Genomic DNA, 14556 nt, shown 5'->3' with positions numbered 1-14556 from the left:
GCAGCTTGGTGAAAATAGATCAACTGTTGGAGCAATTTTTAGAAAATGGAAGAGGCTAAAGATCTCACCTCGTGGGGTATCACTGATAAGAAAGGTGAGGAATCAGCCCAGAACTACAAGGGAGGAGCTGGTCAATGACAGGAAGAGAGCTGGGACCACAGTTTCAAAGGTCACTGTCGGTAGAACACTACGCCGTCATGGTTTCAAATTATGCAATGCACGGAAGGTTCCCCTGCTCAAATCATCACATGTCCAGGCCTGTCTTAAGTTTGCCAATGACCATCTGGATGATCCAGAGGAGGCATGGGAGAAAGTCATTTGGTCAGATGAGACCAAAGTAGAACTTTTTGGTCTAAACTTCACTCGTCGTGTTTGGAGGAAAAAGGATGAGTTGCATCCCAAGAACACCATCCCTACTGTGAAGCATGGGGGGTGGTAACATCATGCTTTGGGGGTGCTTTTCTGTGAAGGGGACAGGACGACTGCACTGTATTAAGGAGAGGATGAATGGGGCCATTTATTGTGAGATTTTGAGGAACAACCTCCTTCCCTCAGTCAGAGCATTGAAGATGGGTCGTGGCTGGGTCTTCCAACATGACAACGACCCGAAGCACACAGCCAGGATAACCAAGCAGTGGCTCCATAAGAAGCATATCAAGGTTCTGGAGTGGCCTAGCCAGTCTGCATACCTAAATCCAATAGAACAGCTTTTGAGGGAGCTGAAACTCTGTGTTGCTCAGCGACAGCCCCGAAACCTGACAGATCTAGAGGAGGTCTGTGTGGAGGAGTGGGCCAAAATCCCTGTTGCAGTGTGTGCAAACCTGGTCAAAAACTACAGGAAACGTTTGACCTCTGTAATTGCAAACAAAGGCTTCTGTACCAAATATTAACACTGATTTTCTCAGGTGTTCAAATACTTATGTTCAGCAGTGCAAGACAAATAAATTATTTAAAAATCTTACAAAGTGATTCCCTGATTTATTTTTTTAATTCTGTCTCTCAGAATGGGAATGCACCTACAATGTGAATTTCAGACCCCTCCATGATTTCTAAGTGGGAGAACTTGCAAAATCGCAGGGTGTTCAAATACTTCTGTTCCTCACTGTATATATACAACATGGCTACGGCATTACAGTGATGGCATTACATACCTGCATGTTTATTGGCTGCGTAGCAGCCAAGAAAGGTGCGGGGAGGAGCCTTGAGCATTGCGCTTGAGCACATGCGGTATTTGGCCGAATACCGCCATGTGCCGAGCATCGAGATGCTCGAGCCGAACTGGTGTTCGGCCGAGCATGCTCGATCAACACTAGAAAGGACCTGACGCTCCCCTAAAAGGCACTTAAACCCATTTTTAATGGCCATTAGACATGTGCACTCCTATCTATACGGCCGTTAAAAACAGGCCCATTGATTTCAGTGGGGTCCATCTGACCATGAAAACGGACAAAAATAGGATGTTCTATTTTTTTTTACACCAGTCTTCACTGGCTGTTAAAATCGAGCCATGTGAATAGCCTCATCGACTTTAATTAGTTCTAAAAATGTCTGTGTGATGGTCCTGTGAATGAGGCCTAAGGCTCCATTCACACAACTGTAATTATGCGGATCGGATGTGGACTATTTATTTCAATGTTTTTCATTTCACATCAGCATGTCTGCTTTGCAGCCCTGCTAAAAAGATAGGACATTTCCTATTCTTGTCGTTTTGCAAGGATAGGAATTGTTACAATGGATCCGCAGAAAAAACACATGCAATACGGATGTCACACGGACATCATCCGCATTTTTTTGGGACCGCAAAATACATACGGTTGTGTGCATGAGCCCTTACTCTGATTTTTACAGATAGAGATCTTTGAATATCCTGTATCTCTTACAGATGCTAAATAGGGGTGAACAAAAGGCACACAAGGTGTGAAAATAAGGACAAACCTCTATAAAATGGCAAATAACTTGATACCTCTTTATGCTTTGTTCACAGGGAACGCACTGAAAACATTTTAATAGCACCTTCAAATTCACCATTAAGATACCCCATCCATGGAGTCCAAGTAATGCCGCTCAACACAATTAACCTGCCAGGTAAGACAATTCAAAGTTTTTTTTTATTAAGGAAAAAGAAACATATACAAACCATTATATTTTTCATTCCATGTTACAATATAAATGTATTATTTTCAATTCCCCATAATTCCCCATTTGCCACCCCTCCCTACCCTTGCGATGCATCTCTAGGTCCACCATAATCCTACTCAAATAGGCAATAATGGAAACATAAATTTGGGGGTGAAAAAAGGATCAATGCAAAATCAAGGATCAAGGCTTCCAAGCTTCCCATCTCTTAGTCTACTTCTCCTGACTGTTTCTTTGCCTATATAGGATCTTCTCATAGTTTTTAACCTTATTAACCACATTTTTCCAAGTATTCAAATTTGGAACATCTCGTGAGAACCAAACTCGAGTAATCAGAAATCTCACCAAAAACAATATTCTATTCAAAAGAATCTTCCTATACTTCTGGCAATTTACCTTAGAGAGATCAGTCAATATTGTAACGGTCGCGTACACACACATACAGGGGGGAGGGAAGTGACCACTGCGCTCCACCCTTACCCCTGGCCCTGCCTACTTGCCTCGCGAGTCCTAATGACAGGGGACTACTGGACGGCAATCCCTAACTTGGAGTAAGTGCAGGGATGACAGACAGACAAACAACAGGACGTGAACGGACCGAGTCAATACCAGGAAAGCTGCATAGTACAAATGGAGCAAGCAGAGAATTGTCAGGAGAAGCCGGGGTCATAAATACCAGGAGAGCAAAGAAGTTCAAGAGGAGTCCTAAGAGAGTAGTCAGGTGGGAGCCGAGGTCACAATACCAGGACGGAAGCGCAGTACAGGAGGAGCAGGCAAAAGGATGGTCAGGGAACAGGATCAGGTAAGTATTCAGCAGTCCAACAAATAGCCAGGAACCTAGAAATTAACAGGCAACCTGTAGCCAGCAGGCTGCCTGTATTTATAGTGGGGAGTGAGGGTCATGTGACGTGGCCAGTGTCACATGACCGACAGACCAACCAGTCGAGCACCGAGTGATCAGCTCGGCGCTCAAGGCAGACTAGGAGCAGGGAGCCACCCAGCTAGTAAAGCCGCCCTGGTAATGAGGTCAAACACAGAACCTCATTCCAAAAGCTAAGCAACAGTTCTGCGGGCAATGGGGGACCGAGTGCACCTTCGGAACCCCGTGACAAATATACAACATTCAACCAAAAATGAAATCAGGAGTCTCAATTTCTGATTAATAAAATTACTAATGGCTAACGAGTATTCTTTTAATTCTGGACAAGACCAGAGCACTTAGAGCTATCTCTTAACCCACATTAATTGAGCCACAAAGGCGTGACATATAATCTATGTAAAATATTAAATTGTATCACTACATGAAAAAAGTTAAGTGATATTGAACTCAAATTCAGTAATAAATTTTCCCCATCCCTCTAATTGAATCCTTGGACAATCAACTCCTTAGGCCCTTTGTCCTGGTGATTGTGTTTTATTAAATAGTGCCTTAAAGAGGGCTCTTCACCAGTTTTTACTTTATAAAAGCAATACCTCACACTGTAGCCCATGTTCAGTAGATGTCACATTGCCATTTTTTTTCATGATATGCTTCTCTGTTGCGCCGCTGTGCCCCTCGTTCTGTTTAGGCGCCTTGTATGCTAATTAATAGCATCTGTACAGGGAGGAGACATCAGATTTTCTCAGTGGGCGTCTCTTCTCCCTGGCTGTGGCGCTGTCCAATCACAGCAGACCGCATCACAGTCAGGGAGAAGGTAGTTGTTTTTTCTCAATGGCTGTGATGCGGTCTGCTGTGATTGGAAAGTGCCACAGCCAGGGAGAAACGACGCCAACTGAGAAAAGCTGATGTCTCTTCCTCCCTGTACCGATGCTATTAATTAGCATACAGGGCGCCTAAACAGAACGAGGGGCACAGCGGAGCATCGGAGAAGCATATCATAAAATTTTTTTTGCGATCTGATATTTAGGTAACATGGGCTACAGTGTGAGATATTGCTTTTATAAAGTAAAAACTGGTGAAAGGTCCTCTTTAAGTAGGAATTTATACAAGTGTGCAATCCTAACCTTATGGTGTAAATTCCCTAGAAATTCATTTAAGGAGGTAGAGATATCTATCTCCAACAGTGATTTATTCTTTACATTAGAGAGTGCCGAACGTAATTGAAAATATCTAAACCAAGACAAACAAACCATAGCCTCAGTTTGTGCTAACACTGAGAACGGAAGGATCTCTCCATTCTTCACCATATGTGCTATATATAAAACATTATATTTTTGCCAATACTGGTCATCGGCTATTTTATCTAAAGCTTGTAGTTGAAAATTGTACCAGAGGGGAGTACACTGAAGACAATTCAAAGTTGATTACATTACCTTGGGCTCAGCACACTGGAATCGAATACATCATACGATACGTTGAGCTATGACAAATCAGGATAAATGACATCAAGCTAAGGGCTCTTTCACACTTGCGTTATTGTCTTCCGGCATAGAGTTCCGTCGTCGGGGCTCTATGCCGGAATAATCCTGATCAGTTTTATCCTAATGCATTCTGAATGGAGAGAAATCCGTTCAGGATGCATCAGGATGTCTTCAGTTCCGGAACGGAACGTTTGTTGGCCGGAGAAAATACCGCAGCATACTGCGCTTTTTGCTCCGGCCAAAAATCCGGAACACTTGCCGCAAGGCCGGATCCGGAATTAATGCCCATTGGAAGGCATTGATCCGGATCCGGCCTTAAGCTAAACGTCGTTTCGGCGCATTGCCGGAGCCGACATTTAGCTTTTTCAGAGTGGTTACCATGGCTGCCGGGACGCTAAAGTCCTGACAGCCATGGTAAAGTGTAGCGGGGAGCGGGGGAGCAGCATACTTACCGTCCGTGCGGCTCCCCGGGCGCTCCAGAGTGACGTCAGGGCGCCCCGAGCGCATGGATCACGTGATCGCATGGATCACGTCATCCATGCGCATGGGGCGCTCTGACGTCATTCTGGAGCGCCCCGGGAGCCGCACGGACTGTAAGTATACCGCTCCCCTGCTCCCCGCTCCTACTATGGCAACCAGGACTTTAATAGCGTCCTGGGTGCCATAGTAACACTGAAAGCATTTGGAAGACGGTTCCGTCTTCAAATGCTTTCAGTACACTTGCGTTTTTCCGGATCCGGCGGGCACCTCCGGCAACGGAAGTGCATGCCGTATCCCAACAACGCAAGTGTGAAAGAGGCCTTAGGCGCATCAAGCTATATTGATGAAAATCAGGCAAAGTTTTAAACTTTATTAAAGAGGATGGATGTTAAATGCCATCTTTAGCAATATCTGTTTACGCATTTCGATCAATGGATCTTATATACTTATTATACTGAAACAGTGTAGACCTGGAAGGTATATGCTGCCCACTAATTCATTGATCGAACCTAGAGATGAGCGAAGCAGTCGAGATTCGTTTTGGGTCCGGTTCGCCAAATTTTTTAAAAAGTTTGGTTCGGATCCGAATTGATTCGGGCCAAACTGAAGTTGCTCCAATTGTCCTGAAAGTTGAGTTGGTATCTAACCCCCTCTAGCATCCTAGGACTCATAATTTGGAGGAAAACTTACTCTCTTTGGGTTTTTATGATTTTTTTTTTTCTCCCTCCAACATCCCCCTTTCTCAAGCTCTGGGGTAACCACCCCCCACCCCCCAATTTTTATATATTTTTTTTATCTGTAAGCAATAACATACAGAATTTTTACATTTCAATCGTGTGGAAGGTGAATATCCATAAACTGAGGATTTAGAGGCATTAGTAGCATTTTTGCAGGCCGCAGCAGAAGCTGATGAGAATGTGATAATAGGCAGGCAGACAGCAACAGTTGCAAGATGGGGCACAATCAGCAAGGCAAGGTGAGTAAGATCTATACATCGGAATCAGCCAGAGGAGTGTGAAAATCCTCCTGAATCCAAGCTTAGTTAATTTTGACAAAAGTCAAAACTGGCAGAGGACAACTTGTCACCACGCCCCCCGCATTGCTGAAAACCCTCTTCAAGATGACACTGGAGTCAGGGCAAGAAAAATTATAGAGAGTGTGCTGTGCCAGTTCGGGCCACTGTTCCAGTCTGCCTGCCCAGAAATCCATGGGGCCAGAGAACTGGGTATGTGACAGAGACTGGCCATAGTTTACGTAGGCCTGAACCTACGGTATGTGTTTAGGCAGGAGCTGTCGGCTTGATAACTGGCCTCAGCAGCATGCAGCACATTGAAAAACAGCTCCATCATGTTGAGGAGACTGAAATGGTTGCTTCTTTTACTGCTGCATGAGATTCTGCTGCTCATGCCAAGGGACCCCCATAGCGAATTTCTTGGGGGACACACGGTGGCCTAGTCACTGTCATTTTAATTAAACAAACAGTGGTTATGGTTTTCTGGAGTTTAACACCCAGCACCGTACATGTACGGTGCTGGCCGGGTCTTTAAAGATAGCGCCCGCTCCTGGGTGGCCGCCTTCTTCCTATAGCAGACACCCGTGGCTCATGTCCACAACCGGCAGTAATGCCGATCACGGACATTTAACCCCTCAGATGCCGTGGTCAATCCTGACCACTGTGTCACGACCCGTGGTTAGGTCGTGACTCTGTGTCTTCACATGCGGTTGCCTTTGGCAACGTGGTTTGCATGTGAGTCACTTTTCCTTGGATGTGGTGTTTCCCCATTTTGGTATGCACGGGGTTAAGGTGTGTCTGGTAGGTGTGGTGAGTGTGACCTCAGGCCTCCTTATATGTTGGTGTGGTGGAGCCTGAAGGTCAGTTTGATTTTGGTCGTCAGCTTGGTGTGGAGCTCTGCTCCTGGGCTGTTTGTGATTATGTCTGTTCCGGTGTTTCTGTCATTCCTCCCCCCCCCCCATATGTAGTTATGGTGTGGGTTTTGCTTGGAGGTTTAATTGTGATGTGTGACGGCTACGGAAGGGGCGTGCTTTCCCGGAGGGGTTAAGCGAAGGCAAGACTGTGGGTTTCCCAGCCTGGAGCCTCCGTCCATCTCGGCTGCGGCAGGTAAGTGTAGATAGCATTGTTATGTTGTTGTGTGACTTACCTGCCGTACTGCTTCACCCATAGCCTTGCATCCTGTCAGCTACTGGGCCTCTGGAGACGCCTGTCATCCGTGTCGTGGATGCACAGGTATTCTCTGCCCTGTCATCAGGCCTAGGGCGTAGCAGGGATAGCAGGGTCCTAGGTTGGTGAGCATGAGCCCCCTTCTGAGGTGGCTCATGCGCTAGGAGTCTAGGGAGAGCTCAGGGTTACATTAGGAGGTGACCTGCTCCCTGTTCCTTGCTATCTGGCATTGCAGTTGGGTTTTCCCCACTCCCCGCCGTGACATAATAATAAATAACGGCTCCGCAGTCGCGGTGCCTTCGAAAGAGGGTGCAGCATGTATTGCCAGCCGTTTTCGGCATACATGCGCATTCTCCAGAGGGAGAGCGTTATGGGGTTCACCGTAAATGGCGCGGTTAGTGGCTTATTCCCCGCCACCTTGCTAACCGTGTCCGTGTTGGTGACTCCTCGTCCCTCTCAGGGTTCCTTGCTCTGGTCGTCTGCTGGCAGTATTCCTTTGTATACCTGCTTTGTGCTGGTTTGGGAATGTTTTCTGGCAGCGACCTGGAGTAGGAACGTTTTCCTGAGTCGGACGCGGTGTCCAGTGTTCCTCCTCCAGACTGCTTTGGTGGCTAACTGCCTGGGACCTAGGTGTCGGTTCAGGGAGGTTGGCGGCAGTTCTGGAGGGAGATACGGTCACATGTCTGGCAGTGCCTCCAGTTGTTCTTTCCTCCAGTCTGCTTTGGTGGCTGGCGACCTGGGACCTTTGTTACGGTCCAGGTTTGTTGGTGGTAGTTCTGGAGGGAGACACTGGCGGTTATCAGGCATTGCCCCTCCCCCCCTCCCTGTTGTTTGGCCCCACCAGCTTCCCCTTTTCGGTTGGAGGGGGCTTTGAGGGGTGGGAATGTACTGACCCGTGGTTAAGTCGTGACTCTGTCTTCACATGCGGTTGCCTTTGGCAACATGGTTTGCATGTGAGGCACTTTTCCTTGGATGTGGTGTTTCCCCATTTTGGTATGCACGGGGTTAAGGTGTGTCTGGTAGGCGTGGTGGGTGTGACCTCAGGCCTCCTTATATGTTGGTGTGGTGGAGCCTGAAGGTCAGTTTGATTTTGGTTGTCAGCTTGGTGTGGAGCTCTGCTCCTGGGCTGTTTGTGATTATGTCTGTGTGAGTCACCCTTATTTATTATTCTGTTTCCTTTGCTGTGTCTGTTGTCCCCTCCGGTGTGTTTCTGTCATTCCTCCCCCACCTGGTGTATGTAGTTATGGTGTGAGTTTTGCTTGGAGGTTTGATTGTGGTGTGTGACGGCTCCGGAAGGGGCGTGCTTTCCCGAAGGGGTTAAGCAAAGGCAAGACTGTGGGTTTCCCAGCCTGGAGCCTCCGTCCATCTCTGCTGCGGCAGGTAAGTGTAGATAGCATTGTTATGTTGCTGTGTGACTTCCAGTTATGCTCTGGCTCCCCCGTGCAATGATCGGAGGAGTCGGAGCATGTGTGCAGCAGCCCCTGTCTTTGTGAATGACAGGAGGCTGCTGCATAGTATTTCGTATGGCGCCCTTGCCTGTAATAGGGCTCCATAGGAAAGTAGTAAAATAATCATAGATTCCAATGCAAGTGCATAGGAGTCTATGATAATAGCAATCTAATGATTGCATGTTATAGTTCCGTATGGGAATTTTTTTTTTAAATAAAGTTTTTAAAAATAAAAAAAAATAAAAAAAAATCAAATCACCCCCAAAATAAAAATAAAAGAACTATGCAAATTTGAAAAATACACATCATGGGTGTCGCGATGTGTGAAAACGCCAGTAGTATAAAAATATAAATATATATTCCCCATACGGCAAACAGCAAATCGGAAAAAAAGCATCCAAATGGCCGATTCGCCTTTTTTGGTCGCTTCATTTTCTACAAGAAAATTTAATAAAAAGTGATCAAAAAGTCATACACACTCCAGAATGATATCAATGAAAAGGTCAGATCGCCCCGCAAATAAATGAGCCCCCATACAGCTCCGTACAACAGTTATAGGGGTCAAAATATGGCGACCAAAAAATAAAACAGATTTTTTTCCACTTTAAATTTTTTTTATCTATATCAAAACGCAAGAAAAACTATACTGTCGTGGCCAAAAGTTTTGAGAATTACATAAATATTGGAAATTGGAAAAGTTGCTGCTTAAGGTTTTATAATAGCAATTTGTATATACTCCAGAATGTTATGAAGAGTGATCAGATGAATTGCATTGTCCTTCTTTGCCATGAAAATTAACTTAATCCCAAAAAAACCTTTCCACTGCATTTCATTGCTGTCATTAAAGGTCCTGCTGAGATCATTTCAGTAATCGTCTTGTTAACTCAGGTGAGAATGTTGATGAGCCCAAGGCTAGAGATCATTATGTCAGGCTGATTGGGTTCAAATGGCAGACTTGACATGTTAAAAGGAGGGTGATGCTTGAAATCATTGTTCTTCCATTGTTAACCATGGTGACCTGCAAAGAAACGCGTGCAGCCATCATTGAGTTGCATAAAAATGGCTTCACAGGCAAGGATATTGTGGCTACTAAGATTGCACCTCAATCAACAATTTATAGGATCATCAAGAACTTCAAGGAAAGAGGTTCAATTCTTGTTAAGAAGGCTTCAGGGCATCCAAGAAAGTCCAGCAAGCGCCAGGATCTTCTCCTAAAGAGGATTCAGCTGCGGGATCGGAGTGCCACCAGTGCAGAGCTTGCTCAGGAATGGCAGCAGGCAGGTGTGAGCGCATCTGCACGCACAGTGAGGCGAAGACTTTTGGAAGATGGCCTGGTGTCAAGAAGGGCAGCAAAGAAGCCACTTCTCTCCAAAAAAAACATCAGGGACAGATTGATCTTCTGCAGAAAGTTTGGTGAATGGACTGCTGAGGACTGGGGCAAAGTCATATTCTCCGATGAATCCTCTTTCCGATTTTATGGGGCATCTGGAAAAAGGCTTGTCCAGAGAAGAAAAGGTGAGCGCTACCATCAGTCCTGTGTCATGCCAACAGTAAAGCATCCTGAGACCATTCATGTGTGGGGTTGCTTCTCATCCAAGGGAGTGGGCTCACTCACAGGCAAGGATATTGTGGCTACTAAGATTGCACCTCAATCAACAATTTATAGGATCATCAAGAACTTCAAGGAAAGAGGTTCAATTCTTGTTAAGAAGGCTTCAGGGCATCCAAGAAAGTCCAGCAAGCGCCAGGATCTTCTCCTAAAGAGGATTCAGCTGCGGGATCGGAGTGCCACCAGTGCAGAGCTTGCTCAGGAATGGCAGCAGGCAGGTGTGAGCGCATCTGCACGCACAGTGAGGCGAAGACTTTTGGAAGATGGCCTGGTGTCAAGAAGGGCAGCAAAGAAGCCACTTCTCTCCAAAAAAAAACATCAGGGACAGATTGATCTTCTGCAGAAAGTTTGGTGAATGGACTGCTGAGGACTGGGGCAAAGTCATATTCTCCAATGAATCCTCTTTCCGATTTTATGGGGCATCTGGAAAAAGGCTTGTCCAGAGAAGAAAAGGTGAGCGCTACCATCAGTCCTGTGTCATGCCAACAGTAAAGCATCCTGAGACCATTCATGTGTGGGGTTGCTTCTCATCCAAGGGAGTGGGCTCACTCACAATTTTGCCCAAAAACACAGCCATGAATAAAGAATGGTACCAAAACACCCTCCAACAGCAACTTCTTCCAACAATCCAACAACAGTTTGGTGAACAATGCATTTTCCAGCACGATGGAGCACCGTGCCATAAGGCAAAAGTGATAACTAAGTGGCTCGGGGACCAAAACGTTGACATTTTGGGTCCATGGCCTGGAAACTCCCCAGATCTTAATCCCATTGAGAACTTGTGGTCAATCCTCAAGAGGCGGGTAGACAAACAAAAACCCACTAATTCTGACAAACTCCAAGAAGTGATTATGAAAGAATGGGTTTTATCAGTCAGGAATTGGCCCAGAAGTGGATTGAGAGCATGCCCAGTAGAATTGCAGAGGTCCTGAAAAAGGGCCAACACTGCAAATACTGACTCTTTGCATAAATGTCATGTAATTGTCGATAAAATCCTTTGAAACGTATGAAGTGCATGTAATTATATTTCACTACATCACAGAAACAACTTAAACAAAGATCTAAAAGCAGTTTAGCAGCAAACTTTGTGAAAACGAATATTTGTGTCATTCTCAAAACTTTTGGCCACGACTGTACATATAAGGTATCGCCGAATTTGTAATGACCTGTAGAATAAAAGTAATCAGTCAGTTTTATTGTACATCGAATGTCGTAAATAAAAAACCCGTAAAACTGTGGTGGAATTACTTTTTTTTTTGCAATTTCACCCCATTTGGAATTTTTTCCCCACTTCCCACTACATCATATGCAATATTAAATGGTGGCGTTGGAAAGTACAACTTGTCCCGCAGAAATCAAGCCCTCATATGGCTATGTGAACAGAAAAAAAAAAAAATTATGGCTCTGGGAAGGCAGGGAGGGCAAAACGAAAACACAAAAAAAAAAAAAAAAAACGGCCCTGAAAGGGTTAATGGTTGATTTATTTGGAATGAATTTTAATTAATTTACGCTAATGATAATTTATTATGGTAATTTATTATGCAAATGTCTTTATTTATTTTAAGGTTATCCTTAAAGAAGTTATCCGAGTTATGGAAAAAGCAAAAAGCCTTATAAAACTCATCAGGACATACATATACTAAAGGGTTTCTGTCACCAGATTTAACCCTATTAAGCTAGCTGACATTAGCGATGTGCTAATGTGAGCTAAACCTAACTAGCCTATTTCTACTTTTATCTATGCCCTCGTTACGCCAGAAATCTAACTTTTATAATATGCTAATTAGCCTCTGGGAGCGGGGGGGGGGTTGTTCCTGCTCCTAGAGGCTCCATTCTCCCACCTTTGTCGCCTCCCTCCAAGTCCTGATTGACAGGGCCAGGCAGCTCTCGCATCCGTCTGCCACCCTGTGCTCTGGTGAAATCTCGCGCCGTTCAGCATTCGGCGCAGGCGCGGTGAGGGAAAGACACTCGCAGGCTGCCAGCTTCCTCACCGTGCCTGCACCCATACTTACACCTTTGCATGGTTCTGTTATTATTGCTTTATTTACATGCTGCAGCAAAGCTGTGGGGGCCTGTAACAACAATGACTGAGCTCTCCCTCATGAATATTTGTAGGCGTGAATAATCTGACCTTCCCCTCACCCTGCTCTGCACATCCTAACTTTACATTTAAAAAAACACATGATCATCTCCTAGCTCACACAGGCAGAAGATCTTACTGTCACATTGCTATATGACCGCTATATGTATCTAAGCTATATGACAGCTATATGTATCTAAGCAATATGACAGCTATATGTATCTAAGCAATATGACAGCTATATGTATCTAAGCAATATGACAGCTATATGTATCGAAGCTATATGACAGCTATATGTATTGAAGTCATATGACAGCTATATGTATCGAAGCTATATGACTGCTATATGTATCTAAGCTATATGACGGCTATATCTATCTAAGCTATATGACTGCTATATGTATCTAAGCTATATGACGGCTATATATATCTATATATTTTTATTTACCAGACATACAATGTTTCGGTTCGCACACTGGAACCTTTTTCAAGCAGTGATGTGAAAAGGGAGTGCACATAGCATATATATAGCATGTTTCATATCAATCAATTAATAGCATAATTAAGTACAAAAAGTAATACAATTCATAAAAATATGTGTCAAAATCCAAGTATACATAAATAAAAAAAACAAGTGAAATCCATGATAGATATATACCGTAAGTGACTTGGATATGTTTATCCAAAAGCATGTGTTTATCTAAATGACTATAAGTCATATTTCATATAATTAAAGCAATCATCAACACCCAGGTGATCTTCATAACTAATATAATTAAAAACAATAGCTGAACGTTCCTGACCTGATCAGGATCCAAGCGACACACGAGGGTCTGGCGTGGTGCAGGAACAACTGCGCCTGCGCAGCTTCTACTTCCGCACTTCTCCTAGTAACGGCCGTCTTCTATAACCAAATGCATCACCTGACCCGCAGGTCAGCTGATCGGAGAATCAGAGGTCAGGTGATCGGAGTCTTGAAGTCACATGCGACCTGTTAGTACACGTTGCTACCGCAACCATCACGTGACTCAGGTCCTGCATTATATAGACCGAACTTTTGTTTCTGTATCTCTCTATTTTCTCTGTGATGGCTTCCATCTTCCCAAAATAAATATTACATCTGCAGTTCCGGATAGTGGGGAAAAAATCTCAATTCGATTTATCATTAATTGACAAACGTAAGGTGCAGACTTAATTGATATACCTATGGGGTCATCAACAACTGCTGAGATCGCTAAATGCCACCAGTTGTGTCCGTGGGTAGCACCGGCCACATTGCACTTGTCCCCAAGTACAGGATCTGGCCGTGCCCACCCATCCCCCAGTACAGTAAAGTAAAAACATAATGGCAGGGAGGATCTACCCCCACAAGCAGCGATCCAAATTCGGAGCGAATGCTGGGTGGTCTCATCACACACTGTCATCCAGGGATTTCCTGGACGTGCATTGGGCTCCCTCGGACAACCCCTTTAATAAACATCGCAGCCATATATTTCCACTTAGAAGGTGTCTGTGTATTTATTTATTAAGGTTGGTTAATGACTATGTGACTTGGGCCACCATAGCAGCGGGAGGGGGATGATTTTATGGGGCGGAGGAGAGCCTCCCTTTCAGACACGCTGGCGGCAGCCGCCTGCTTGCCATAAGCTGCGGCAAGTTGCTTACAACGTACTTCCTGGTAGTAACGTAATTTGTCCTCCCTTTCTGCCAGAGGAAAACATTCCCCGATTTTGCCTTGGTAGCGAGAGTCTGAAAGCATGGCTATCCAGTAATCATCAGACTGCTTCATGTCAACGATACACCTGTCACTGCGTAAGCATGAAGCATACATGTGGCCATTCTGGCCAGCATGCCTGAGGAGCCAGTTATTTCTGGCTCCACCCACCACTGATACGATCCCTCCGACTCCTTCTGCAGTGGCAGCTCCTCTTCCTCATCTTTGTCATCCTCCTCCTCCACGGCAGATTCCTTTTGTGTGTCCCCAACATCTGTAAGGTGGACAGCAAAATACATCAGCTGCTCTTCTTCCGCCATGGTTCCTGCTGCATGAGTGCAGCGTCCCACTACGTGTGTGTGGGCACTGCTTAAAAGCACTTTTTATATTTTTACCAGCACTAGGTTGTCATGTATAACTTTGCATTTGTGTATCTGCAAAATCCCTGTTAACAGGCCTATTAGGTGTAATTTATACATCCCACCACTAGATGGGGATAAAGTTCAGGTACTATATATATCTAGGTCAGGCCTAGTTAGTCAGTTGAGA

At 44.9% G+C, this 14556-nt stretch overlaps 1 protein-coding gene across 1 annotated transcript in view; it reads left to right on the top strand.

The window, feature by feature from the left end:
• The window catches only part of B4GALNT2 (beta-1,4-N-acetyl-galactosaminyltransferase 2), a 184607-nt gene that overhangs the window by 90454 nt on the left and 79597 nt on the right, over positions 1 to 14556 (top strand). The window contains exon 3 of the mRNA XM_040438698.1: positions 1985 to 2085. Coding sequence (XP_040294632.1) covers positions 1985 to 2085 — 101 coding nt within the window. The remainder of the gene's footprint in view (positions 1 to 1984; positions 2086 to 14556) is intronic.

This window comes from Bufo bufo, chromosome 6, assembly GCF_905171765.1.
Source record: "Bufo bufo chromosome 6, aBufBuf1.1, whole genome shotgun sequence".
Taxonomy (NCBI): domain Eukaryota; kingdom Metazoa; phylum Chordata; class Amphibia; order Anura; family Bufonidae; genus Bufo; species Bufo bufo.
The sequence above is the reverse complement of the archived record's forward strand: the minus strand, read 5'-3'. Positions and strand labels throughout refer to the sequence as shown.